Source organism: Salmo salar, chromosome 20, assembly GCF_965601325.2.
Source record: "Salmo salar chromosome 20, fSalSal1, whole genome shotgun sequence".
Classification (NCBI taxonomy): domain Eukaryota; kingdom Metazoa; phylum Chordata; class Actinopteri; order Salmoniformes; family Salmonidae; genus Salmo; species Salmo salar.
In genome coordinates, this window is record NC_138310.1 from 18071006 (window position 1) to 18097982 (window position 26977).

The following is a 26977-nucleotide window of genomic DNA, read 5'->3' on the forward strand; positions in this document are numbered from 1 at the left end:
TGTAAATGTAGATTGATTAGGAAAAACTATGTCATCCATTTTAGAATAAGGCTGTAATGTAAATTTTTGGGGGGAAAAGTCAAGGGGTCTGAATAGTTTCCGAATGCACTGTATATTATAGAGAGTTATGGCGTGTATAAACACTGTAACAAAAATGCAATGTACAGTATTATAATGAGCTATGTGAAGAATACAGGATATGAATGCACAGTGTGAAAAACAGTGAAACAATAAATTATGCAACTATCACAATCTCTCAGAGACATGTCCATAATCTCAAAACGACTTTGACACTGGTGTAAACTTGGACAAAAAATAGACCATCATTCAATTAATGCCAGTTTAACAAGCGGGAAATAAGCATCCTGGTCACATCAGTCAGTCATCAGTTAGTGATGTTGATTAGGCTACTAGACTATTGCTAACATGATTTGTTTTAGCCGTAAACCTCTCGACGAGAGAGAATGGAGAAAGCAATGGATTTTACACCTCATTGCCCCACCCCTTCTAGTGAGATTAAGCTACTCACTTTTAAATACAGCGATTAATTAGGATCTAAATGCATTATAACGTAGTAGATAACTCACATTTACATCCGTCGTGAAAGAGAGGTGAGAGAGAGAAAGAGAGCGAGAGAGAGAGAGCGATCGAGCGCAAGAGATGAAAAACAGGATGTATTTTTTTTAATGTTGTGTATTTCCATAAAATAAAAAAATAAAAACAGATAAAGTACATGCTGATATGCATAAGGTATGTTGGTTAATTTGCCGTGATTGCGTAATATTGTGCTTAATACCCAAAGTGAATTACATTATCATCTGTAGGCCTACCCGTGTGCTATTAAAACTTTTTGCCCCCTTTTTATTATTTCTTTACAGGCCACAGTGCCCTGCCCACCCACAATCCAAAACCTCCGACAACCAGTTTATGGGAGGGACCAGCCTTTCAACATTTAACCACTGCGCAGCAAGAGGCCAAGACGCGCTATGAGTAAGAGGGCTTTTTAAACCTGGAATTACTTGAGGCTACATTGCGCTACGTATGGGGAACAATATTTTCTCTTGAAAAAACATCCAAATGGCAATAGTTAGGGCCTAATAGTTTTTCCACTGGACTTGTATGATGGATCTCGGTGACTCTTTTGGTTGCTTACTTTTTGGATACTCTCAGGAAGACCTTCACACTTCAACACACCTGCTGTAATTGGAGTATAGATAGGCCTACCATTTTCCTCATATGCGTACCATGATGTGTTTCTCCTAAACACGTTGAAGAAGGTGTTTCACATCTGAAAGTTGGTGTGTGAATGGAATAAAACTCCTAAACAAACAAGGGACACAGAGTGGACAGGTCAAGCGGATATCCGAAACCAGGGGACTCTGTTGGATTACTTTGGATCCGTTGGTCTCTTGCTCTCCGTGAAGAAATACATTTGCAATTGGATTACATAACAAGAGAATGTATGGAATAAATCAGCGCTGTATTTACATGTAAGAATATTTACCTTTTGAAACATCCTTATCGAAAAACATGTTATTGTTGGTGATGTTTTATTTATTGTGATTTCATTTCGCAGATCTTTTCATTTCTTCGTGCTGTGGTGCCATGCTCAGGTAAACCCTCTTTCAAAGTCCCGTGCAGATAGTTTAGACAAATTATTATTAATAAGCATTTGATGATAAATGTAAAATTTGAAATGTCTTGATTTGCTTGTTATTTTTAAGTGGGCCTCTTGCCTCTGAATACATTTATTATAGGCCTAATACAACGCCATATGTTGTCCTACCAGAGTTGATAACGTTTTTTTTTTTACCAAATAATTTACAAACCCAGATTTTGTATTTTTGGGATTATGTTATTCAGTGAAGCTCTGGAGTCAAGCAGTGGTCTCTTGTTTTAGAAAACATTTCAATTAGAGGTTAGAAGAAAATCCTATAAGTGATTATTTTTTCCCTTTACATAAAAAGGGGGAGAATCACCCGTCTCCTAATTTTAACCAGTATGTGAGGGAGCAGGGCGCAGTGACGGACCAGTTTAGCCGGCGACAGGTCAGGGTTTACCAACTATACAGCCGGACCAGCGGGAAGCACGTCCAGATACAGGGCAAGAGGGTCACTGCTACTGCTGAGGACGGCAACAATTACGGTAAATTGTTCACTTCTCATGAGGACCATGACACTGTTTTCAACCAGTCGGACGCATGCATGCAAGGCTTATTAATAGTTTTTGACGAGGACTGCATTTGCAATGTGCTGTCTGTCTAAGAGGTCTGTAGCCTAGGCTTACTTGCCCACCCAATTCTGCCTCCACCCTCTGTATAGAGCTGTATGGTAATTTAGCCTACCTACGGGATATCTAAATCTCGTCTGGCGAATCAGGCCAAGTCTTTTGTCCAGGTCCAATACACATTCCTGTTGTTAGCCCTAATTAACCAGAGGGAGTAAATCAATGGACCAATAGAACAAATGCAATTGGTATTTGTGTATTCCACCCTGATTACTTTTGTCTTCAAACATGCATAACAACACTTAATTAATCATAGCAATGGCTTGTTAATGTCTCAACCCAAAACCCATAATATCTCACATCATAGGCTGTTAAGATCATCTCTCTTCAATACATGCCAGTTGTTTATAGGCCAATTAGGTCAGCTTATTGCTAGCTTCGTAAGGTTTTGTATTTTCATTCCACTTCTATATAAGAATTGTAATATGATATAAGGAGTGTACAAAATATTGTTAATTGACATACTGGATTTATCACACCATTGTTGTATTTTCATATGGATATGTGTGTGGTAGCACGTCTCTTTGTAGAAACGGACACCTTTGGCAGTCGGGTTCGGATCAAAGGTGCAGAGAGTGGACGTTACCTCTGTATGAACGGGAAGGGGAAACTAGTTGGAAAGGTATAATGTCAAATCCACATCACTTTCAAAGTTGAACAAATTCCAGCTTGCTTGTTTCATAGTTATATGGTCATTGTTATGTAACTGTGATTGTAAATTCTTTAAGTGAAGTTTTCTTTCAACAAATAGAAAAATAGTTTGAAATAGTGAAACTGCAATAAAAGGGATGTATTTACTAACCAGTGTTTCTCCCTGTCATATGGCAGACATATTTGGCTCACAGTGTGTTATAATGACACTTGTTTGTAATGTTATTCATTAGCCTGGATAGGGTCGGTGATGGGGAGACAACCAACGTGTATTTCCAACTGTAGCAGATCTACAGTTGCAAGGCATGGGATAAACTCTCCTCATTCCCTTTGGTGGTTGGTCGGAAGTCAACCCTCCACTTCCTGCATGGAAATGGAAAATATGTATTCAGTGTTGTCTGCTTGCCATGAGAAGTAAAGGGTTTCATCGCTCCATCTTTTTGGGGTGTTGAAAGACTAGGTTCTGGTTTCATCTAGTGAATAAATAAGTACAGATGAAGGCTGTAGTTTTCTGGCAGTAACTGTCCTTTGGACAAATCCAACAATATAGTTATTGTGGTTTAGATATGTATATAACATTCACTGTTCATAGTTTATTGTTTAGAAATGGAGGAGGCTCTACTGATATGATATCTTCATTGTAGTTGTTATGAAACCGTCTGAAAATGTAGATACAATGGATGTGAGCTTGTCTTGTACACATTGTTTGCATTTGTTTGATGGTGATACAACTCAAGTAAACGTCATAACTGTAAACTAGTCTGTTCCGGTGTTTCAGGAGAACATTGAAGTATTCCATTTTGTTTGGAGCTTGAAAATCAATAGATAGCAATGTAGTTCAGAGGGACATACTTTAATTAACCTATCCAGATGTTGTTGTTTTGATCTATATGCCTTCTAGTAGTGGCACTCTGACCTGATGTCTTTCCTCTCTCTCATCCTCTCAACAGCTTAATGGAAGAAGCAGGGATTGTATCTTCACAGAGATTGTTCTGGAGAACAATTACACTGCCTTCCAGAATGCCAAGTATGAGGGCTGGTATGTGGCTTTCACCAGGAAAGGGAGACCCATCAAAGCCTCAAAGACGAGGGAGAACCAGAGAGAGGTCCATTTCATCAAGAGGCTACACAAGGGCCCACTACCTTTCCCCAACATGGATAGAATCAAACACTTTGAGTTCATCAGTTTTCCCCCCACCCGTCGCGCGAAACGGAACAGGAAATCACAGGCTGCTGCCTAGTACAACACAAATTGGACTCATATTATTGAGTAAAAATATGGAACTTTATATTTTTAATACGTGAGGATACTTAAAATGCTCAAAAGTCTAAAGGATTATTGTTGTTGTAAAATGATCCCATGTAAATAATGTAAGAGAGTAAATGAGATTGATGTATATATTTAATATGACTGTGTGTATGTGTTTTATTTACCTTTTGGAGTGGTGACGCGACAGAGAGGAAATAGGTACATTAATAAACATGTTCAACTTGGTTTGCACAAAACTTAAGCGTGACAAATGCAACATCTTACCATTAGATCATGTCTCTCAAATGACTACTTTCTTAGTACGTGTGCTGAAATTGATTTCTGAGTTAACAAAACCTCTTCAGAAATGTACAGGAACTAGTAATGTTCTTGTTTCGCTGATCAGTGTGCACAACAGGTGCATCTATTTTTATCCAGTATAAAAATCAATAGCCAAGTGGCATATCATTCTAACAAACGGCTATGCAAAGACAATATTCATTTCTCAGGCTCAAATCTTCAATTTATTTACTGATATGTAGCCTAGCTACTTTACTTTTGGTCATGGATATGAATTCATTGCTTACTATCAAAGTGAGACATGTACTTATACTTACTCAATTCCATGATATTAATGATGTTGCCTAACCCTACCATTTTGTACAATTACGTAAATGCTTCTTTGAAAATATTTCAAAAGAGCAACAACACCAATCGAACTCATAACACCATTCATGTTCTGTGTAGGATGAACTTGTTATGCAAAAACAAATAAAACATCAAATTATTCCAAATGATCAATCACATGGATTTACGGTACTGTTTTGGCAGACCCAAAATTATATTGCACTAACCCCTTTATCAAGGAATAGGCCAGTAATATTGTGAGATTATCGCTTGTAATAAAGTTGGCAAGGAAGTAATACATGGGTATTAAAATTAATTATCCTTAATAGCAAGACATGTGGTCATGTTTATGTAATATAAATGAGATCAATTTTCAACCTGATGACAGATTCTTTTTTAGGAAAACCATTTGTCAATGTAGGCCTAATGAAAGCCACTATCTGAACGGCCCCACTGGAGAGGTGCTGATCCATCCTCCCCCCACATCTGTCTTTTATTTCAATCATCGCCAAAAGTCAGATAAGAGCATCTGATTAAACTCGGACCATATTGATATACCCTGCTAATGCTATTATAGGGACAGAATACATTTGATCCCCATCCTTTTGTAATAGTTCTCAAATAAAATAGCCTGTTGACACATGCAAATGTAGCTCAATGGAATAAGTATCCTAATTACAGTGTCCCTCGTAATAAGTGGTCTATAATGTCAGTTTTGTTCTTTTGGGGGGTAACCTGCAAATACTGGGATGTTTAAATTGGAGTAACAGTTCACTCTAGTGGTTATCATTGTATACTGCAACGGTAATTGTCCCATTGGGCTTATCTAAAGTCATTTTTGATTGATTCAGGTGCTTTTGGTAGGATAAGCCAGAGCTTCCGGTATATAATAACTCTAGATCAGCCCAATGGGGCAATTACCGTTTTCAATTACCGCTTTAATGGAGTCAATTACCGCCTCGCCGCTTCCTCTCTGCACAAGCCCAAATAAAGCAATTTTGGATAAACTGACCCTGGACCTGCAGTCAGACCTAAAGGAAAAGCTACCGCTGTGTGTCAACCGGAAATGGAATTTAAAGAGTGCCTCAATTTACCCCGGAGCAGAAAGATTTACAGCACCATGGATCAGGTGGTATGTCAGCTGATCTGAACAGGAAGAGATCCAAGTTCAGTGAGCGGTGGCAGTCATAGCGTTATTTCTCAATAAGTATTATAGTTCTCACCCCAAGACACATCATACTATCTGAGAAAAACAGAACTGCTACAAATCCATTCATAATGTTTGCCCCTGACGACGAGGATGGAGATTTTCTGTCACCTACTGGAGGGTGAGTAAGTTTCCTTTCTTTTTCTGGACAGATTTCTAGCAAGAATGACAAGAAATTGCCATGTGGGGGAATCGTTTCTCGTTTCAGCTTTGTTTCATTGTCATTGATACCATGTCTTGTTTTGACTGATTTCCTGTCAATGTTAATATGGCCAAATATTCTCTAGCTAACGAACCAACAACTATAATGATGTATTTGAGAGACAACAAGTGGTCATTGTGCAAATATATTTTTGTTTTCAATAAACATTGGAGACGAAATCCAGATTACATGTTGTCAACAATCTAAGTCAAACCTCTGTTTCCCCCGTGGTTTCGTCATGATTGAAGTATTGTAAGAGGCCCATAATGTTGTTACTTAAGTCCGATTTTGATATATTTGGCCGTTTTCGCTGCATAACATGTAGAAGTTGTCTCTTTTCAGTGACTGCTAAATGCTACCTCTGGTTCATATAAGCTTCATAACTAGCCTTCATTAATCGGTGGTGGTTGTCAAATTCGTTAACTTTAATGCAGTTGATTGGTAACCATGACATGAACATGTTTGGATTGACATCCAGGCAAGCGTTATGCTCAGATTTTCACCTCAAATTAGTGTGAAATACACAAACAATGGCCTTGATGTAGGTTCATTTTAATGGGGGGGCAATGAGGAGTCTCAGGATCTTTCCCCCATGTGTTTTCATGTCAATTCCATTGTTTTGGTCCAGTTCGATTGACCCTCTACCGCATCTATGCCTTGCAAAATAATAATCGATGGGAAGGGTGACCTGACTCCTCGCGCATCCTCAGTCAGAGCCTTGTGAGACAGTCTTTGTCCTCCACCTCTTACCCAGAGACACAGTACTGCACGGGATTTGAAGGTACAGTAGGAGGTGCCTCATGCAACTCATTCAGTTGCTAGATCCTATGCTTTGGGTCGTTTGTGATTTCCCCCCCCCCCCCCCCCCCCCTGCGAGTCCAGTTTTTAGTTGCTGGATTAATCGGAATGTATGAAATGAAATGTATGCGTTCACTACTGTAACTCGCTCTGGATAAGAGCATCTGCTAAATGACTAAAATGTAAATGTAATGTCTGCTCTGAAATAGATAACTATAAATCACTTGTACAATGCAGACTAACTGCCAACTACGGCCTATGTGTTTTGCTCTCTAACATTTCCTGGCTAGTAGGGCAATAGTTCCCTCAGCTAATATGATTTGGTGGAATGAAGCTTGTCTGGGCCAGAAGGAGGGGGGGAGGCGAGCATTGTGGCTCCTAATTCCTCTCACATGCTGCTAGTTAGGGCCAGTAGGGCGAGGGCTGCCTGCTCCTTCAGCTCAGCACACTCTGGACTGCAGACTGAGCCGGAGCTCCACAGCTCTTCCAGTGATATTGGTGTCAAATCTGCCATGGATGTGTGACTGCATTGGGGAGCAAGACATTGAGGAAAGGAGTGGAGGGCATCACTGAGGGTGGGAACACTGAAACGCAGTGTGTTTGGTGGCCCATGCCTGCCTTACACATGTAGGCTAAAGAGCCTACTCTTCACCACCAGTCGTAAGCAACAGACAGGCTTCAAGGTGTCCACCATGTCTTCTGCTCTTAGTAATAATGACTACCTGTGGAGGGAGATCCAAGGGTCAGTATTGTCCTGCTCTGGTGGGAAGAGTTAAAGGAAAACCTGATGTTTTATCTTGATGACAGCATAAGACTAATTTGCCACTGGTGGACTGTCTGTAGCAGTTGAGGAAGTTTATGGGGCGTTTTTATTATTTTAATTTGTGATTGCCTGGTTCTAGTAGCCACTGGGAAAATGTTCTTGTGATCATTCTATTTACCCTTCATTTATGGCAACGTGATATTGTTAGAGATTTTGCAATACATGATGATATAGGCTATTCTAGTGTGTCGTCGTAGTAAGAGCTGCTGTGATAAAATGACCTACACTAATGGTATTGTGTTTTCGTCATCTTGCATTCAACGACCTGTTAAATGTGGAAGTTGGCTACTTGACCTAACACCGCAATGACTTGTTCATGTTAACTACAGAATGCTGACTTGTTGGAGGCAGTTGTATTGGGATTCAGATATCCTCAGTCTGTCAGACGAAAGGGCTCATAAGAGCAGCTTTTCTCTATTGTTTGGGCATGGGTCTTGATATACAGTGTGTGGTAGCTGTGTCAACTGGGCATGGGACTTTTGTTCTCTCTGCTCAATATACATAAACTTTTTTCACTAACTTTTTTTTTTGTTGTGTTTGGTGAAATCAGGAACAGTGAGCCAGGAAATGATTAACCATGAAACAGGACAGCTGCTGAAAATAACACAAGACTTTTAGCTTTTCATTCAATGAGATGTTTTTGTCTTTATGGAACATACCATGGTCTATTGATATCTTTGATAAAATATTTGTGAACTTAGGAGGGAGGCCTACTAGGCCTACCTCCTATCTCATTACACCAATAGGCCGATCGCAGGTAATAGGCTTACAGAAATAACCTAAATATCACTTCCTCTGTGTTATTTCAGCGCAAAGCTGGCATCACTTTTTGGACTGGACCAAGCAGCAAGTCAGGGGAATGAATCTTTTCAATATACAGCCCCTAAACAGCCCAGGAAGACCTCAAATCCAGGTAAAAACATAGCTTAACCGATGCAAGGAAATGTGACCAAAGTTTGATTAATATGCTCAGGTGAACCTGAGAAGTGTTTACCACATGTTTTCATTTCCAGGTCCTCCTGCCCAGAAACCTGCTGTCCCTCCCGGTGCTCCTGCAGTACTATTGGCTACAGCTATCCATGCTTTCAAATAGTGAGTATCTTTAAACTGTACAAATGACTAGAAATACCACCCCGTGGATCCTGTGACATCATTAGACCCATTCATTGGTTTTGACTTAATCCATAACTGACGGTGCATCTTTCTTTTTAGTCTTAACGGACATTATCAGAAACAAGGAAAGCTGGGAGCTGCAGTCCTGGGTAACCAAACAACAAAAGAGGTGAGACCAGAGTTGTGCTTTTATTGGAAACTGTCCATTTTCATGAGAATTCTATCGCTTTGAAAATGCTTGTCGTCATGCAAGTTTGCTGCCATTGATCTAAAAGTTCCCTGTCTGTTTTCTCGTAGTACAAACTCTTGCTTTACATCAGTCAGCAGAAACAAGTGACTGCGGCCAAGATTCATGTTGGCTTCATCTTTACGGTGAGTTTTTTGTTGTTGTTGTCAGAGGAAGCTGAGCAAGTGAAAAGAGAGCCAGTAAGCTTCTCCAAAAGAATCTCACTCTCTCCCGTTGTCTCCTGCAGGTTCAGCCCAACAACTACTGCACTTTTTATGATGACCAACGCCAGAACTGGTCCCTGATGTTTGACACAGAGAAAGCTGCTGTAGACTTTTGTAAAGAGGTGATGGACAGCTAAGCTTAGGTCATGTTTAATTGCTTTGTGCAGAATTTCTTTTAACAGTGGTATAAAAGTGATTTAAATTGGCTGTTTCTTTAATTTAGGTGTGTTTGGCAAAAGTGAACAGCGCCCCCTCCTTAGATATGGTGGTGGTGCAGGACCTGACACTAGGGGAGGGGCAGGGAGTTGAGAATGGAGACTCCCTGGAGGTGACATACACAGGCTGGCTCCTGCAGAACCATGCCGTCGGTCAGGTAAGATATGGCTGTGTGTGTTGTGCCATTTGAGATTAGTGCTTCGCACATTGCTGTGTGTCCTCTTTGCCCTGGGAGCTAGTGGTACAGCAGTGTTCTTGTAATGTTCAACTTTTGTTTCAGGTGTTTGACTCCAACCTGAACAAAGACAAGCTGCTACGACTGAAACTTGGCGCTGGAAAAGTGATTAAGGTGATTCATTGATGTACAATGGGTGAATAATGTGGGTCGTATAGGCACAGCTACCACCTCTGTTCTAAAGAAGAATAGTAGGGGCATTCCATACCAGACTTGCATGGGGAATGCACAGCTTCCTCTGTCCTCTCTGATTGCTAGGGCTGGGAGGAGGGCATGGTGGGTATGAGGAAGTCAGGCCGGCGTCTCATGGTGATCCCCCCCAGTCTGGGCTATGGCTCCCAGGGAGTGGCCAACCGCATCCCAGCAGACAGCACACTCATCTTTGAGGCAGAGCTACGACGGGTAGGACCTCCAGCATCTCGCAAATGGGACTCTCCTGTAACTCTAAGCCAAAATGTAATATTTAATGAGTGTCTTTGTCTCATCATGTCCTTCTGTTGTGTCCCCAGGTGAAGTTGGCGAAAGACAGTGGGTCTGACCGTGCCAGTGCTGGGTCTCGGGACTCTGCTGCCTCTTCACCTGCCCCCAGTGTGGAGAACCCGGGTCTGGACCTCCCGGCAGGGCCAACTCTGCCCCGTGCTACAAGCCCCGGGAGACCAGGGTAAAAGCATGGGTTTATCTGAACACACTCACAACCAGCTCTTTCTTGTCTTTGTTCCTCTTTCCATTGTTTTCGCCATCTCTTTTTCAGGGAACCACCACTTTGGGCAAAGTCGAATTCCATCAGTGAACAGTTGACAGTGAGTGCTTTCTCTCTTTCTCATCTGAGTCACATTAGACTTTTATATAAAACAGGCACAGCTAGGGCTGTGGCGATCATAATATTTTGTCAGATGGTTATTGTCATGCAAAAGACTGCCGGTCTCACGGTTATTGACTGTTAATGAACATAAACACGTTTAGCATCTCCAGTTGAATCTCAAATTTGGACTCATCAGACCAAAGGACAGATTTCCACCTGTCTAATGTCCATTGCTTGTGTTTCTTGGCCCAAGCAAGTCTCTTCTTATTGGTGTCCTTCAGTAGTGGTTTCTTTGCCGCAATTTTACCATGAAGGTCTGATTCACGCAGTCTCCTCAGAACAGCTCATGTTGAGATGTGTCTGTTACTTGAACTCTGTGAAGCATTTATTTTGGCTGCAATTTCTGAGGCTGGTAACTCTAATGAACTTATCCTCTGCAGCAGAGGTAACTCTGGGTCTTCCTTTCCTGTGGCGGTCCTCATGAGAGCCAGTTTCATCATAGCTCTTGATGGTTTTTGCGACTGCACTTTCCGGATTGACTGACCTTCATGTCTTAAAGTAATGATGGACTGTGGTTTCTCTTTGCTTATTTAAACTGTTCTTGACATAATATGGACTTGGTCTTTTACCAAATAGGGCCCTCTTCTGTATACCACCCCTACCTTGTCACAACACAACTGCTTGGATCAAACGCATTAAGAAGGAAAGAAATTCCACAAATGAACTTCTGACAAGGCACAGCTGTTAATTGAAATGCATTCCAGGTGACTACCTCATGAAGCTGGTTGAGGGAATGCTAAGAGTGTGCAAAGCAGTCATCAAGGCAAAGGGTGGCTACTTTGAAGAATCTCAAATATAAAATATATTTTAATTATTTAACACTTTTTATTTTTTGGTTACTTCATGATTCCATGTGTTATTTCATAGTTTTGATGTCTTCACTATTATTCTACAATGTAGAAAATAGTAAAAATACTTTTGACTGGTACTGTGTTTGTATGTATATAGAGATTAGTATTTTATTTATATCTCCTAGGTTTAGTTATACCTAAAGGGTTCCCTCAATTAATTATCCTATTACTAAGCTATTCAAATAACCTACAATGAGTGCATTTGTATTTGAACTGTAAGCCACCCTGCACAATCAGTGAACCAACAGCATCGCCTAGGGCCATACATTCTCTCCCAGAATCACAGATAGACATTTTGGAGAGTAGCATAAGGTAACCAGTCCATCCAGTATGCATAATGATACAGTTCACACTCCAAAAACGATTACTTGAATTTGTTTAATTTTGGAATATAGGCTACCAATTACAGTATGTATCAAAGACATTTAAATTAGTTTTGTTTGATGTTTTCTGCCATGCGTAATATGTGGTAGTCTATGTATTGTATTATATTACAGCAAAATCATTATTTTAATTCAGTTTCTTGGGGGGGGCTTGGACTCGTATGCATAAACTGTAATATGCATATGGGTGTTTTGAATTAATCATCACCTTAGAAAGTGCTGTCCATTTCATTGTTAGACTTTGAAACAATATCCACAACAAACATGTTTTACTGTTTCAACCTGCTGTTGAACTTTTTTCTTCAAATTGATCAATCACAGTGAGGTGAGTTTTAAAATCACAATACTGTTTTGATGAGTGTTTGATGTGATTTTTGATTGTATTTGCATTGACGTCAGAGTGGTTAGAGGAACAATAGAGCCCTGAGTACCAGGCCATTAGGACCTGATGGTGGGACAATCGAGCCCTGAGTACCTGACCATTAGGACCTGATGGTGGGACAATAGAACCCTCAGTACCAGACCATTAGTGACCTGATGGAGGGACAATAGAGCCCTGACTGTGACTCAACGGTCACGTGGAATTTTACTGCGGTCTTGACTCATGACTGCTGGTGTGGCGGTAATACTGTTCACAGCAACAGCCCTAGGCACAGCTGACCTGATGAAGTATAACCTATTCCTTCATCTTCCCATTGCTCCAGAATCCAGATGCCACCAAAGCCAAGCTGATCTCTCGCATGGCCAAGATGGGCCAGCCCATGTTGCCCTTCATGGCAGGGCCCTCCTCCCAGCCAGACTCCAGTGACTCAGAAATGGAGGTGAGATGAAGGGTTTATTTTCATATAGCTGTACCTACAGTATATTAGCTGAGATAAGTATTCGAGAGAGAATCTCTGTCTTCCTCCAGGACCCCAGAGTGAAGGAGCGTCCTCCTGCTCCCTCTCCTGTACACAGCTCCACTGCCCCCCAAGCTCCAGTGCAAGGTGAGCTCTCCCACAACCTCTGCTGGAGTCATCACTCCCATGTTTTTTTTAAGACCACTGTCTTGTATTGCTGTAAAACTTCCTTTTTCAGGGTGTCTGTTTGTTGATGCCCTGGAGGTTGCCTTTGGATGACATTTCTCAGTTTGTACATATGAATTTTTTTCTCAAGTGCTTTCTCACCCTCACGGGGCATCGCCCTCTGCCTTGATGCCTGTTGCTATGACAACTGCTGCTCCGCAGCCTGTGATGTCAGGTTCCGCCCATGCCTTTCAGGTGAGAATGACCCATGTCGGCTTCATCGTTCAACTGTCAAAAATGTAACTAATTTCCATGCTATTTTGTATTGACTTTAAGGCTAACCTCCCTTTCTAATGAAGCTCTCTTCATTCTCTGTTGTGTCATTTAAATCAGTCCGTTATGTTCTTTCACAGCCTTACGCCTACCCACAGTCCTCTATGTCTCCCTCTCAACTTCAACCAATGGGCCAGATGTACCCCAGCCAGGCAGTACCATACATGGGAGGCACTGGCGAGGTCACTTCCTTCCTTATGGCTGAAGCTCGGCAGCATAACACTGAGATCCGATTTGCAGTTGGCAAAGTGGCAGATAAAGTGGACCAGTTGGCTTCAAAGGTCAGCAGTAATATGAAGGGTATTTCTATGGTTTTATCAGACATCACTTTTTCACTTCTCATCGATCCTCATGTTTTGACAGGTTGATGACCTTCAGAGGCAAGGAGGCCACTCATTGGCTGTGCCTAGTGTCACTATGGAAACTGCCATGATTATGCACAACATCCAAAGAATCATTCAGGTATAGTCTGGGGGTGGGGGGATTTTAAGCTTTCAATTTCTTTAAATATATATTTATTGATCATTAAATGTGTAACTGTCTTTATAGGAAAATGAATCTTTAAAGAAGGACGTGTACGAGAAGAGCTCACGTATAGAGGAGCAGAACCGCAAGATCGGGGAGCTCATCAACCAGAACCAGAGGTAAGACGGACATTGACCTGCTGTAGGAGACGGACATTGACCTGCTGTAGGAGACGGACATTGACCTGCTGTAGGAGACGGACATTGACCTGCTGTAGGAGACGGACATTGACCTGCTGTAGGAGACGGACATTGACCTGCTGTAGGAGACGGACGTTGACCTGCTGTAGGAGACGGATATTGGGCATATCTGAAGTGGCATCCTATTCCTATACTGCACTACATTTGGCCAGAGCAGAATCAGCAGTTGGGGAGCCATTTCAGGCACAGCCATGTTTCCATTCAAGCTGAATTTCCCTGTTGTTGTCGTCCAGGTACATGGAGCAGAGTAACCTGCAGATGGAGCAGAGGAATGACTCCCTAAAGTCCTCAAGTGAACACAACCAGGCCCGGGCGCTGCAGGCCGAGCAGGATAAGGTAAATCACCCGCCCTGCAAGGATCAACAAACGTTCACTTATACTCCCCCAGCCAGTGGCAGTATGAGGTGTAATTATTTAGTCCCATAGCGATGGCTCTAGGAATTCTTCTCATGACATCTAACATGGCTGTGGGGATTTCAGTGGCGTTTACGTGAACTTTGGTGTGTCTTGGGACTAACAGAATCTCACCTCCAGCCACTGCTCCTGGCTCTTTTTCCTGCGGTGTTAGTCTCAGGACCTTTAGTAGTGACCGTTCTCTCTTTCCAGCATGCTCTGCCTCAGGACCTGGGCTTGGGCCAGGTGAGCCTGTTTGCTCACTCTCTACCTCCCTCCACTTGTCATCTTCCCCATCCCCCTTTTCGCTAGCTTTTCTTTCATTTCATTTTTCTTCAACCCTTTCCTCATTATCAGTCATCTTCTTCCCACAGGGTCATGCTGTTCGAGTCCATGTTAATTCTGTCTCTCACTCATGTCCAGCCAATCACCACCACTGTCAACTCCCTGTCTATGGCCGTGTCCCAAAAATGTGAGATGGCCTCCTTTCCTCGTCGCCTTTCGTTCATGACCACTGGAAAAAGGGCTAGACACGGACAGTTCCCACCATGTTGCTTTGCTTCCAGTCAGATTAGTGATCATAAAGGAAAGAAGATGAGGAAAATAAGCAAATCTGAGGTTATTGGGACACCAGCCTGTTTCTGGGCTGTGTATTGTGTAGCCAGACAACACTGGTAACTAACAGTGCTTGTCTCTGTCCCTCAGGTACGTCTGACAGAGGAGCTGGCCACGTGCACAGCGCGGGTGTCCCAGCTGCAGCAGGAGGCCACGTCTCACCAGCAGAGGGCTGCAGAGCTGCAGAACAAACTGACCTCTGCCCTGCAGGACAGCGACACACACTGCACGCGCATCTCCTCCTTAGAGACCCAACTGGAAGGTACTACTGTTACACAATGTGTTTTATTTAGAGAGGTGTCACTGAGAGGGTTTTGAGGGTGTGTTCATCTTGGTGTAGGACGGAGGAAGTGTCACTAAAGGGGTTTGTGTGTGTGTAGAGCTGAAGGAGACGGCAGAGAGAGGCCAGGCTCAGTACCGCACAGAGAAGCAGAAACGCAAAGGGATGGATCTCCGGGTGAACAACATGGAGGAGGAGCTGCAGGACCTGAAGGCTGACAAAGAAAGTATGGAACGAGTGAGTATGGCACACAGTAAATGTTCTTGTTGGTTTATCTTTCAGATTTGGGCACCAATGCTTACGTCGGTGTGCGTGGGCTTCCTCTCAGACATCCATGGTACAAATTGCCCAGAGGCAGAGATCTAGGATCAGCGTACAGATCTCAGTTCAGCTCTCTTCACTCCTAAACCTTAACCATTAGAATTGGAGAAGGACCTAAAACTGACGTTAGATCAGTGTCTAAGGGTATCATCATCCTTTTTCTTCTCAGATGGTGTCGGACAGGAAGAGGAAGTGGCAGGCAGAGAGGCAGCGGTGTGATGAGGAGATGGAGGAGCTGAGGAGAAGCAGCCAGCAGGACATGGAAATTCTGAGGACACAGCTCCGCAAGGCCAGGACCAGCACTGGCCAGGCAGCCTCAGAACAGGTACTGTACAGTGTTTCCCCTAAATTAATCAGCAGCGGCGGGCTCCACTATTAAATCATGGCCGCCACTCCCAAAAATATGATATATATATATATATATATATATATATATATTTAATTATTTATTCTTTTTGGGTGATGGTAAAACATTTTCAGTTTAAAGTTAAACAACTAAAACCAGATATAAAGTATGTAGAAAAGATAATGGACCTATATATTTTTTAATAAGATCATCTTTGAGAACTAACAGCCACCAGAGTAAAAACTAGACCTTAACTAGGTTTCTATCCAATTTGCGACAGATTTTCATGCGACTATTCTAAAATCTGCATTTTCCCACTAGAGATGTTTCCATCAAAATTACTTTTTTTTGCGGATAAAAGGCTGTGTGTGATGACGTTAAATTCCCATGCACCGAATTAAAAATAGAAGTTAATGGGTTTCCATCACATTTTCAACTTTACTGATGGATTTTGTCACAAAATCTGTTGCGTTATATAACTGGTCCACTCTGGTCTTGGCACGTAAACTCTAGCCTAACCAACAGCTCACCATAGGCTACCTACATTATGAGATTATTATGGATATGAGCAATATTAATTGTATTTGTCAAATGGAAGCTAAGCATCGATCATCATGTCACCAGAATAAGACCCTCAATATTTATTGGAAAGGAGCATCAAGCTCATCACCGTGCACGTTCACCACCCTGTGAAGTTCATCAGAACTTATTTCATCTGTAGCCTAGTAAACTGCAGGCTTTTCTGGGTCGTAGTGGGAGGACCATAAACCATATCATGTGACTCCCAAGTTTACTTTGATTTGATGGTTATTATATCAATATTTGCGCATAAAGGCGTTTCCACCGCCATTTCTAGCATAATACATTTTACAGCCATGTAGAACCAACAAATTGTCAGCATTTCTAAAATTGTACCGGCGTTTCATGTTACAATCAGCCCGGTCATGACTTTTTTTCATGCCTCAGGTAATTCATCCACAGGAAATGGTTGGATGGAAATGTTCTTACACAGGGAGAATCTAAAATTTCAAAAATGTCATGGCATGGGGCCCTTATTGATTTCATTATAATGTTTGAGTCACTAAGATAGTGTAAGAACACGGCACAAACCATGGCAAACTGTAGAATTGCAGGAAATTAGCTTTAAAGTAATTGTTCAGTGTTTCCAGATTCCTATGAAATATGACCTGTAATTACTTAGAATAGGAGCGAAATAATTTTCCTACCCGCATTGTTTTGGTGTTTGAGCTAACAGAATATTAACTTTTTAAAAGAGATTTGCACTGGTCAATTATTTTAAAACTACACATTTTCTCTCAGCCCCATGGCAAAATGTGTAGCATTGCAGGAAATTAGCTTTATAACTGGGATTTCTTATTTTATTTTCAGCCCCATCACAACACCCCCACCCCCCCAACTAACTTCACCACCGCTGCTGAAATAAATCCTACCGTAAACACTGGTGTATATGTATCTTCTATCGGGAGGGAGTGATAAATAATAACACAAATATTTACACAGCTAAATCTCCTTTTGGATATGTTTTTTGTCTATGAAGAGTAATTTTGTGTGTGTGCCTGACTGCGTGTCCTGTATTTTTGTGGTGTGTTCCAGCTAGCCCAACTGCAAGCAGAGCTGGAGGAGGAGTGGAAGGGGAAGTGTGAGCAGGCGTTGGCCTCGGCCAAGGAGCAGCAGGGGCGTGAGATGGCCGAACTGGCAGAGCAAAGAGACACACTGGAGCAGAGACTGACCCAGCTACAGGAAAAGGTCAACAGCCTAACCCATATTATACCGTACACAAAACTGTCTCTCTCACGACGCCACTTTGGACGCCTGAGTTCATACATCGATTTATGTGTGGCTAAGGGGGATTTGTTACTGTTGTTCTACAACAATGGAACAACATAAGTACAAGGCTGTGAAATGACTTATTCTGCAGCTTAATCTGTGGGAGTAGTGGTGCGGAACCCTAACTGGCTCTTCCATTCTAACAGTTCTCAGCTCTGAAGCAGTCCAGGGACTCAGAGGAGCAGTGCTTGTTACAGCAGCAGGGACAGGACGAGGAGCAGCAGGTCCTACAAGAAAAGGTATTGATCTGGTTATGTGTTAGTAATCGCATTAGCAGCTAACTCTCGCCATAATGTTATGAAGCCCTCTTTCTCTCGCTCTCTCAGTATTCAGGCCTGGAGGAGCAGTGGTCAGCTGTGAGACAGAAGCTGGAGGGGCGAGTGGCTGAGCTGGAAAGGAGGCTGGCAGAGCAAGGGGGCGAAGCGGACAGTGCAGGACAGGACACTGCAGGGGAGGTGAGAGGGACACAGAGCCATGTTTTCTTTCAGACAGCTGTGTCTTTCTTACCTGGAAAAATGGGCAGTAGATATTTGGTTTAAACCAAAACTTAGAACATACATTTTTATAAAATAGAACTAAAGTCCTGAACCATATGTCAGTCTGAACTTAAAGGTCTAAAATACATTTTAATAAATGCTCACCTTGAAGTTTTCTGGCTACATGATGAACACAGGCTAGTATTCTTTTTCAGAAAGGGAGTTTGACATGGCCCAATTTTATTTTCATAGCCTTCGGGAGAAGAAGTGTATAATGTGACAAGACGAAAGCTGTACTTTGTTATGCATTAAAAAATATATGTGTGTTTTGTTCACACATACTTAAAGAAAGTGTTTTATATGGCCATACGGGCTGCGCACTAATTGGTGTACGACACAAAAATAAATAAATCAAACTGTATTTCATGTTTTGACCCTGGCCATGTTTTCCTGGCAGGTGAAGCGTGTAATGAATGGAGTGTTTCACTCTCTGAGGGGGGAGTTTGACCTACATGAGACTTACACAGGCAGCACTGTGCTCGGAGTAATCGTCAACACCATAAAGGTACAGTATCTCTTCAGGACAATGACCAAAACTGTTATCTCAATAACGTGTTATTCACAATGAAGATGGACGGAAAAGGATGTGGGTGAATTAATGTTGGTCTTTGTCCCTTTACAGAGTGTTACCTTGCAACTGCTCAACGGTACTGAGAGAAGTTCATCACATCTGAGGGAAGAAGAAGAAGAGGTGGAGGACAGTGACGTGAGGCGTAGAGAGGAGAGACCAGCACAGGATGCTCATGTGAATGGGAAGGAAGAAGAAGAGGAGGAGCAGAGGACAGATCCTGAGCAGCTTAGTGAGTCCTCTGTGCAGAGGGAGGGAGACCCCAGAGATGTGCAGGAGAGGGCTCGCCTTGAGGCAGTACCAGAGACGAAGAAACCAACTCGGGTGGAGCCAGAGGCAGACATCGACACAGATCCAGAGCACAAACCACTCTCAACCCAGCCACGACCACCATCTCCCCAACCACAGGGAGAGATCACCACCGAGCCTTCTGAACCCACTTGCATAAACCCTGAGGAGAGTCTGCCCTCTGAGATAGGACAGAAAACTCAGTCCGAAGGTGATGTAAGTAGCCCGGAGGTGAAGAAAGTGAGTGTGACTATTGAGGGTCCCCTGGGTGAACTGAAAAGAACTAGCTCCAAAGCCACAGGTCCTCAAACACAGCTTCCACCTCCACCAAGCCCTCTTTATGATAGTCCTGGGAAAGTAACAAGGTGAGTCATATAGAGAGACCAGTGAACTAACACTCAACCAAGTTTAATTTTACTGAGCCTTATCTATGTTCATAATAAGCCTGTTGTCCCTTGCTAATATGCATGAATTCCTGCATCTATCTATTTCTCCCCCCCCCCCGTCCATTCTCACTCGTGTGTTTTACTATTCTCTCAGTCTGACTGAGGGAGTAGGAGAGGAAAATGGGAAGGAGACATTTTTCCTGAGCACAGCCCCAACCAAACCCCCACCCACTGAGGAGGATGATGATGAGCTGGTGAGAAAGGATCTGTAGGGCCACACCAGTTCTCTCAGATGTCTACACACTGCTTCTGTTCCCCTTGTTTGTCATTGAAGCCTATGTTTATCTGTTTCGTGGCTTACTCTGTGAATAGTACATCAGGTAACACAAAGATGGTTTCGGGATCGAATTCAGTGCCATTCTTTACTGTTGAAAGTCTATGACAGGAACTTGTTCTGAATTACTTCATTTCTGAACAGTGTTTTGTGGTCAGCAGAGAATTACTGAACACAACTCACATTTTATATACTTTTCCCATGTTTTCTCAGAGCTTGAAGGGGCAACCTCCCCCAGCCCCTCTGTTTGGCGACGAAGAGGATGAAGATGATGATCTTGACTGGCTGGGATGAGCAACAGCTGAAGTGATGAAAGTCTTATGAGTCCTAAAGTCCAGATGGAGGGACTGGCCCTCTAGAGATATCATTTCCACTGTCCTAAAAGGGGCTACATGGAAGAGACATGTGGTGAACTCAGTCTCTGTCTCAGATAAGGCAACTCAAGTGAGTGAGAAGGACGTCCTGTCTGACTGCTCTGAACACTGTGGTTAGAGACCTGTGCTGTGTTGAGATCTTTTGGTTGGACCTGACTGTTGCTGCCTGGAAACCACCTTTACTCAATTAAGAATGGATTAAAGGTGGTTTCCACCAGAACAACCCCCCCCCCCCCCCCCAGTCAATCAAAATCAATGATCTCTATCTGTTTAGTCCTGTAATTTGTTGACTTCATTAGGCCTTAAATTAACATAATTTTGTTCTCTAGCTGATTATTTCGATTTTTTTTCCCCCTGTCATGTATGATTGTATGTTTGTTTTCAAGGGTTTCAAGGCGGTCATGTATTATGTGCTAATGATAAGAGAGCTTGCTTCTTCAAGAACTTCTAACTTTTACAAATTTTTGCTAACCGATATTCATTCATAAAATGCATAGAATACGTGGACATCTGTTTCCTTTCCAACTTGACCTTTTCTTGTATTTCGTTAAGATATTGCACTAGTGCGATTTCTGGATCATTTTGGTGACGACATCCAGAATCAAACCAACAACTTGCTAAATTGAATACTGATACTTGCAATTAAAACATTTAAAAACACATTGACAAAAAAACTGGATCAGAATTTGGTGTTGATAGCCATTTACATAACACCATATAATCAAGAAATATGCCCAAAATGAGTGTCATGAGTATGGAGAGCTGTCCAGGGCATCCTCCGAGACAGGATGGGGGTTGGTGTAAAAACAACTTTGACCAGCAGGTGGAGAAGAACTAGTCTCTCGCTGTTGCTTGGTAACACAAGTTCTGAAAGGTAGCTCTTGGGTAGCTAGCGTTCTTTCAAAAAACAAAGTTGTTTAGCTAGCTGCTACATTGATTTTTCTTAGCCTATTCCATTTACTTGTCTGGCTTGCCCTCCCATGAGCTACGTATGCGTTGCACTGGGATGGTTTTTGCTAAAAAAAATATATATATCCGCAGAGTTACTGTAGAAGTGGCTGGCCTAGATAGCTACTGTAAGCTTCTCTGCATGTTTTGAAGTTGTTTCCTTCCAATGAATGAGAATTGGGATTCGCCAAAAAAGTAATCAGCTCTCTTCTGATTTACATAATAGCACACTACTTAGATTGAACCAATGTTGGGAATGCTAATGTGTTATGCTAGCATGGACACTGGAAATAGCTAGTGTGTAGCACATGTACAGGACTAAATGATTGCACTCACTCATTCTCTCAAGTGTAGTCCATGGGCAGCCTTGCCAGTGAGGGTCTGGATGAGGCCCACTGTTTCTGGGCCATGTGTCCTCATCCTTGCTGCTGGGAGTTGGAGCAGCACATTGCCAAATGCATCCCACACCATATAAAGTCCAGAACATCAGATACAGAAGTTCCCCTGTAGAGGGTAGTCAGTCATGTATTCAATTTCTCCCTATCCCTCGCTCTCAAAGACACACACACACACACACACACACACAGCAGTGCCACAAAATGCATTGAGCAGGTTCATATATGGGCCATTATGTCAAAGTTGATTGAGAGTGCTGTTCTTTCTGTTATCAGTGGAAAGGTTTCTAACCCTTAGTGTGGTTAATTTATCATAGAGGAATGAAGGCCGAAAGACCCCTAAAGTGATGGTTGCTCTACAAGATGAGAATTTTGCCACAGATGCCTCTCTAACTCTTTCCTCCAGCCAGTCACAAGCCCACCAGAGGGAGCACAACACAAGGTTGGAGAGGTGAGAGAGAACAGATTTATAGCCTAATACAATTCAATATAGTAAGTATATTGCCATTGGCCATCCAGTATACTGCAACAGAAAACACCCCCCAAAATGATGAGTCATACATTTTAGTTGAATATGTTTAAAAGTTTAAACAATAGATTCGATTAAGGGTCTACACTGCAGCAATTAGAACTCTCATTCTTCTTTGCAGTGCAGATCTCCACTTTCCAGGGTTCAACTCTGTTGACTATAGTCCTAGTGACAAGCAACACAAGGGAGTAAAGGTTGGTCACAGTTACACTAGCAGATGGTAAGCCTAATGTCAGACGCAAGGCTTGTTCACTTTGTCTTACACCCTTTGTTGAATACCAAAGTAGTATTTTTTTTTTGTAGACTATTCTTTTCCATGGTGGGTAATGTTGATTGTAGTAGAGCTGATGCTGTGTAATGTCTGTGGATGTTATTGCAGCTCAGCTCGGCACAGCCCAGATCAATCATTTGGCCAGCTGCTCCAGTGCATCATGGGGCTCTGGCTCCCTATTGATGTGGATACCCAATCCCCAACACATCCTTCAGTGCCACGCCTAAAATAGGTCACATGATTTATTGTATTTGATGTGGATTTTATCTTTAATTTTCGTCATATCAGTCACTTTGTATCTTTTTTATATTATAGCCCTAGACTTTAGAACATTGTATTGTTTGCTTACCACAACCTTTTTAGGCATTAAACTTGGCAGATATGCAGATTTTGTTGTCAAATTGCCTTTTTGAACACATGCCTAAGTCTCCCCATGTAGCTGTCAAGGAGCTCATTTGCCTTCCGCCCTCAAAAACCTCAAGTGGTGAGTACCATATTTTCACTGCTTTCATAAATTGTATGTGGCAGGTTATTTATCTTTATTACATTAGTGTCAATGAAAATGCCTATATCGTTTGCCAGTTACATTTACTCATCTATATTGTGTGTTTTATAGAACAGAAAGAAGTCCAAGAATGTGTGGAAGAGGGTGCCGTTCCAGCTGACACCGTTGACGTCACAGCTGAGAAGTGAGCATGGGTTGGGCTCCCTAGTGGCACAGCAAGCTGTCCACCCAATTGACCTTGTCCTGACCAAGCCTGACACTGACCCCCAGAGGGAGGAGGAGGATGCTGGTAGGCCCCAGGCCCAGGAGCTCCTGTCATTGGAGGCTATCCCAGGCTCAAACACGCCCCCCCCCCCCCCCCTCAGCACCCAGGGTCCCCAGTGTTTTCCTCCTCAGGAACAAGCCTCTGGTGTTCCACAGTGTTAGGGAGAGGGTGCTGAGGCGACACACCCAGCAGGATCGCTCAACATACAAACTGGACAGCAAGGTCACTCATACTGTCATAGTACTGCCCCATGGCATTCTTTTGTAACTCGAAGTATGGCTGACCTATGATCTGACTGGTCATTAAAAGGGGTGTCTCCAGTGCTCTTTGAGTGAAATGGAATGCGTAGAGTACATGTAACTAACAGGCGTGAAACTTGCTGCAGCCTCTCAGTCCTTATTCATCAGGCTTGTTGAGAGATGGGAAAAACCCTGATTTGGCTCCACATGTCTAGCAATGAGGGAGAGTCACGGGAGAGTGAGACTGGGCATTGGTTCTGAAGATGCGGGCCCTGATAGCTCTTATTACAGTGAGCTTTTCTGCCTAGTTTTATAACTGTTTATTTTCTGTTTTCCAACATCTCATGTAGAGAGTGGTCAGTGGTCACGTACTTCCTTGATTATCCGTGCTTTAGGAAGAATGTAAGACTTTTTTTTTATTTTTTTTTAATATTTTTTTTTTAACAGCTGTTCATAAACAAATGAATTAAAGAATGTCAACTTAACTGAATGTTTTCAAAATATACTGTCTGGGATGTATGCTTCTTGTAGACAACACTTGTCTATCGTAATGTCCTGTTGGTGTGTGTAATGAGGAGAGGAACTGCTATTTCATAGGATTTAGTTTAGTCAATGAAAATAAACATTTGTAGTGTCGCACTTGAATAAGGTAATTCTGGCAACCCATGTTTTGTTTGAGAATAATATAAGTTTGTTTCCCCAAAATTATTTCCATTTTCTTCTGTCTTCATAGCGCTTACTCTAGACTGGAGGGGATGGCATTGACTGGGATAGGTCGGGCTTCTCGGACGATCTGTGGAGAAAGCACAACCTTCCGCCCAACTGTGACAGAGAAAAGCCATAACTGTTTGCCAGCTGTGGGATGGCTTTGGCTTCTACCCCATCCCTAAGGCCATGCTCAATCACCACCCTCTGTCCATAGGTAACACTGGAGCTCTAGGCTACATATGCATGCAGGCCAGGAGGCTTACAGATTTGTAGATCTGACAATGAATGGATTAAGTTGATCAAAGAAGAGCTCATTTGTAACAAACGTGTATATATACATGTTGGTGTGATACCAATAGAGATAAATATTTCAAAGAACGTTGTTGAGGAAAATGTGTGTATTGCAGGTCCTGCTGTTTGGCACTGCCTGGACTGTGGATGGGATGGGATGTGGCGGGGCCATGGTGGTGGTCCACTGGCCTCAAAGTCCAAGTGCCATCTCTCATTGGTGTCAAACAGTTCCTTCAGGTTCTGTAGCAGCTCCAACCTCAGCTGTCAAAACCCTTTGCAACCAAGTAAGTGTCTGACTCTTCACCTCTCAAATCTAGCCAACACACTCAGCATGAACCAATCAAAGTTCATCCTTGAATTTGAAACTCATTTCACATGTCCTCTAAGCACCATCGCACCTTACAATTCCATGATTTTTCTTCAGGACACAGCTTTGACAGATGTGGTCAGTATATCATGTGGCAGACCAGGGGGTTGGGTCAAAATGTTTACACAGATCAGACACGGACAGAGCAGGATTAGCTCAGTTTCAAAGGTGTTTATTAAAATAATAGTTCCAAAGAAAAGAATAGGTCTCCCCCATGAGACCCTCTCCGGGATACTGTCTTCTGGGCTCCGGGTCTTGCTGTGTCCTGTGGGGATCAAAAACTGAACTCACTCCTGTTACCTCTGGAAATGTCCCCAACTACACAGGAGTCCTTTCTTCCCCCAGTCTCTTTTCTGTGTGCTGCCCTTCTGGCAGCTTTATGGGACTTGTACAGCTGGTGATCAATCAGACCTTGATTACTCACCAACTCCCAATCAGCCCCAATTAATCCTGGCCGGAGAGCCCGTCGAGACCTGGCACGTCCAGTAGATGGCGCTGTCGCCTCGATGTATACGCCGTCTGTCACCAGGCCTCCACGAGTCTTCCCTGGTGGCTGACCGGCTGTACGCCCCCCCCCCCCCCCCCCTTAGCTCTGTCGGGGAGGGGACTGTCATCAGTGCGACGTATGTCTCCCTTCTTGATAGGGCATCCGCATTACCATGCTTCGCCCCTGACCTGTGCACAACAGAAAAAGAGAAGCGGTGAAGGGACAAGAACCACCTGGTGACCCGATCGTTTGTGTCCCTTCCCCTGGCCATCCAGACCCAGGGGAGCATGGTCTGTGACCAGGGTGAAGTGGGTACCTAACAGGTAATACTTGAGTGTCTAGCGCCCCTTCACCGCTAGACACTCTTTCTCAACAATAGAGTATTTTTTTCTCTCTGGGTATCAGCTTTCGGCTGATGTACATAATGGGGTGCTCCTCCCCATTGTATACCTGGGACAGAACGGCCCCTAGTCCCGTGTCACATGCATCCATCTGGACCAACATCGGCACGTGGAAATTGGGTGTTACGAGAATCGGATGTAGACCTTTAGGCGCCTGAACGCCGCTTCTGTCTCATCTGTCCATTTCACTGTTTTCGGGAGGCAGGCCCCGGTTAGATCGGTGAGGTGGGAACTTTGCAGCTATAGCTTGAGGATAAACCGGCTATAGTATCCTGCCAGTCCCAGGAAGGACTTGACCTGTGCCTTGGTGCGTGGAACGGGCCAGTCACATACTGCCTGACCCTTCCTCTCCTGGGGCTTGAAGTTCCCCCCGTTCGATCAGGTACTCCACCTCCTCGAACACTAGTTTGCATTGCTTGGGGTTCGGTCAACCTGGCTTGTCTGAGCGCGTCAGGTCCTCTGCCCAACCTTGGCTGTGGATGATGATATCATCCAGATAGGCCGCTGAGTACTGCTGGTGGGGTTGAAGTACTTTGTTCAACAGTCGCTGGAATGTGGGTGGGGCTCTGTGGAGACCGAACGGGGGCACCCTGCATTGATACAATCCGTCTGGTGTCAAACGCTCTCTTCTCCCGGGATGAGGGTGCCAATGGTACCTGCCAATATCCTTTGGTCAGGTCAACGGTGCTGATGTACTGAGCCGTTCCCAATCGGTCGACGAGCTCGTCCACCCTCGGCATGGGGTAGGCATTGGACAAGCTTATGTCGTTCACACCCCGGAAATCATTACAGAAGTGGAGGCTACCGTCCGGTTTGGGCACCAACACGATCGGGCTGCACCATGCAATATGGGACTCTTCAATGACCCCATCCTCAGCATAGCCTCCACTTCCTGTTTCATGGCCTTCCTTCGGGCCTCCGGAATCCGATATGGCCTCTTTCGTACTGTTTCCCCAGGCTGGGTACGGATGTGGTGTTCAATGAGGGTTGTGCGGCCCGGCTTCTCTGAGTACACTGCCGTGTTCTGATCGACGAACTCTTGCTTCTGGGCCGAGTCAAGGTCCTCATTGCTCGGGACCACCACTGGTACCGTTGGCGTCCTGGGTCCCGACCATAACACGGCCAACGCTGTCCTGTCGTGCCACTTCAACAGGTTCACGTGGTAAATCTGTTGGTTTCCGTCTCCCTGGTTGCTGTACGCGGTAATTGACAGGTCCCAGCTTCTCGATCACCTCGTATGGCCCGTGCCATGTTGCCAGGAACTTAC

General features: G+C 43.5%; 2 protein-coding genes across 3 annotated transcripts; both read left to right on the forward strand.

Moving 5' to 3' along the window:
- Positions 1 to 744: 744 nt before the first annotated feature.
- LOC106580010 (fibroblast growth factor 17) lies at positions 745 to 4476 on the forward strand. The gene is made up of 5 exons (XM_014160544.3): positions 745 to 1490; positions 1577 to 1613; positions 1968 to 2145; positions 2802 to 2908; positions 3888 to 4476. Exons 1-5 carry the CDS (start codon positions 1459 to 1461, stop codon positions 4176 to 4178), a joined length of 645 nt encoding a protein of 214 aa, XP_014016019.1. The 5' UTR covers positions 745 to 1458; the 3' UTR covers positions 4179 to 4476.
- Positions 4477 to 5913: 1437 nt separating this feature from the next.
- Positions 5914 to 22835, forward strand: LOC106579996 (FK506-binding protein 15). Of its 2 annotated transcripts, none has more exons than XM_014160522.3 (28): positions 5914 to 6145; positions 8653 to 8756; positions 8857 to 8935; positions 9056 to 9125; positions 9254 to 9328; positions 9430 to 9528; positions 9630 to 9779; positions 9903 to 9971; positions 10116 to 10259; positions 10367 to 10518; positions 10609 to 10657; positions 12658 to 12774; positions 12864 to 12939; positions 13109 to 13212; positions 13371 to 13571; positions 13654 to 13752; positions 13840 to 13934; positions 14249 to 14351; positions 15114 to 15285; positions 15404 to 15540; positions 15794 to 15949; positions 17585 to 17737; positions 17965 to 18057; positions 18145 to 18273; positions 18752 to 18859; positions 18977 to 19575; positions 19751 to 19850; positions 20144 to 22835. In XM_014160522.3, the coding sequence occupies exons 1-28, from the start codon at positions 6114 to 6116 to the stop codon at positions 20222 to 20224; spliced, it is 3546 nt and encodes a 1181-aa protein (XP_014015997.3). In that variant the 5' UTR covers positions 5914 to 6113; the 3' UTR covers positions 20225 to 22835. The 2 variants fall into 2 exon arrangements, with proteins under 2 accessions (XP_014015997.3, XP_014015996.3); XM_014160521.3 differs by having other exon boundaries at positions 5914 to 6141.
- The last annotated feature ends 4142 nt before the right edge of the window (positions 22836 to 26977 follow it).

Coding starts and splice junctions, on each gene's coding strand:
- LOC106580010 (XM_014160544.3), top strand. CDS start 1,459: ATGTATGGAATAAATCAGCGCTGTATTTACAT. Junction 1,614..1,967: donor TGCTGTGGTGCCATGCTCAG/GTAAACCCTCTT, acceptor TTACATAAAAAG/GGGGAGAATCACCCGTCTCC. Junction 2,909..3,887: donor AGGGGAAACTAGTTGGAAAG/GTATAATGTCAA, acceptor TCCTCTCAACAG/CTTAATGGAAGAAGCAGGGA.
- LOC106579996 (XM_014160521.3), top strand. CDS start 6,092: ATGTTTGCCCCTGACGACGAGGATGGAGATTTTCTGTCACCTACTGGA. Junction 15,541..15,793: donor ACAAAGAAAGTATGGAACGA/GTGAGTATGGCA, acceptor TTTTCTTCTCAG/ATGGTGTCGGACAGGAAGAG. Junction 19,576..19,750: donor AGTCCTGGGAAAGTAACAAG/GTGAGTCATATA, acceptor CTATTCTCTCAG/TCTGACTGAGGGAGTAGGAG.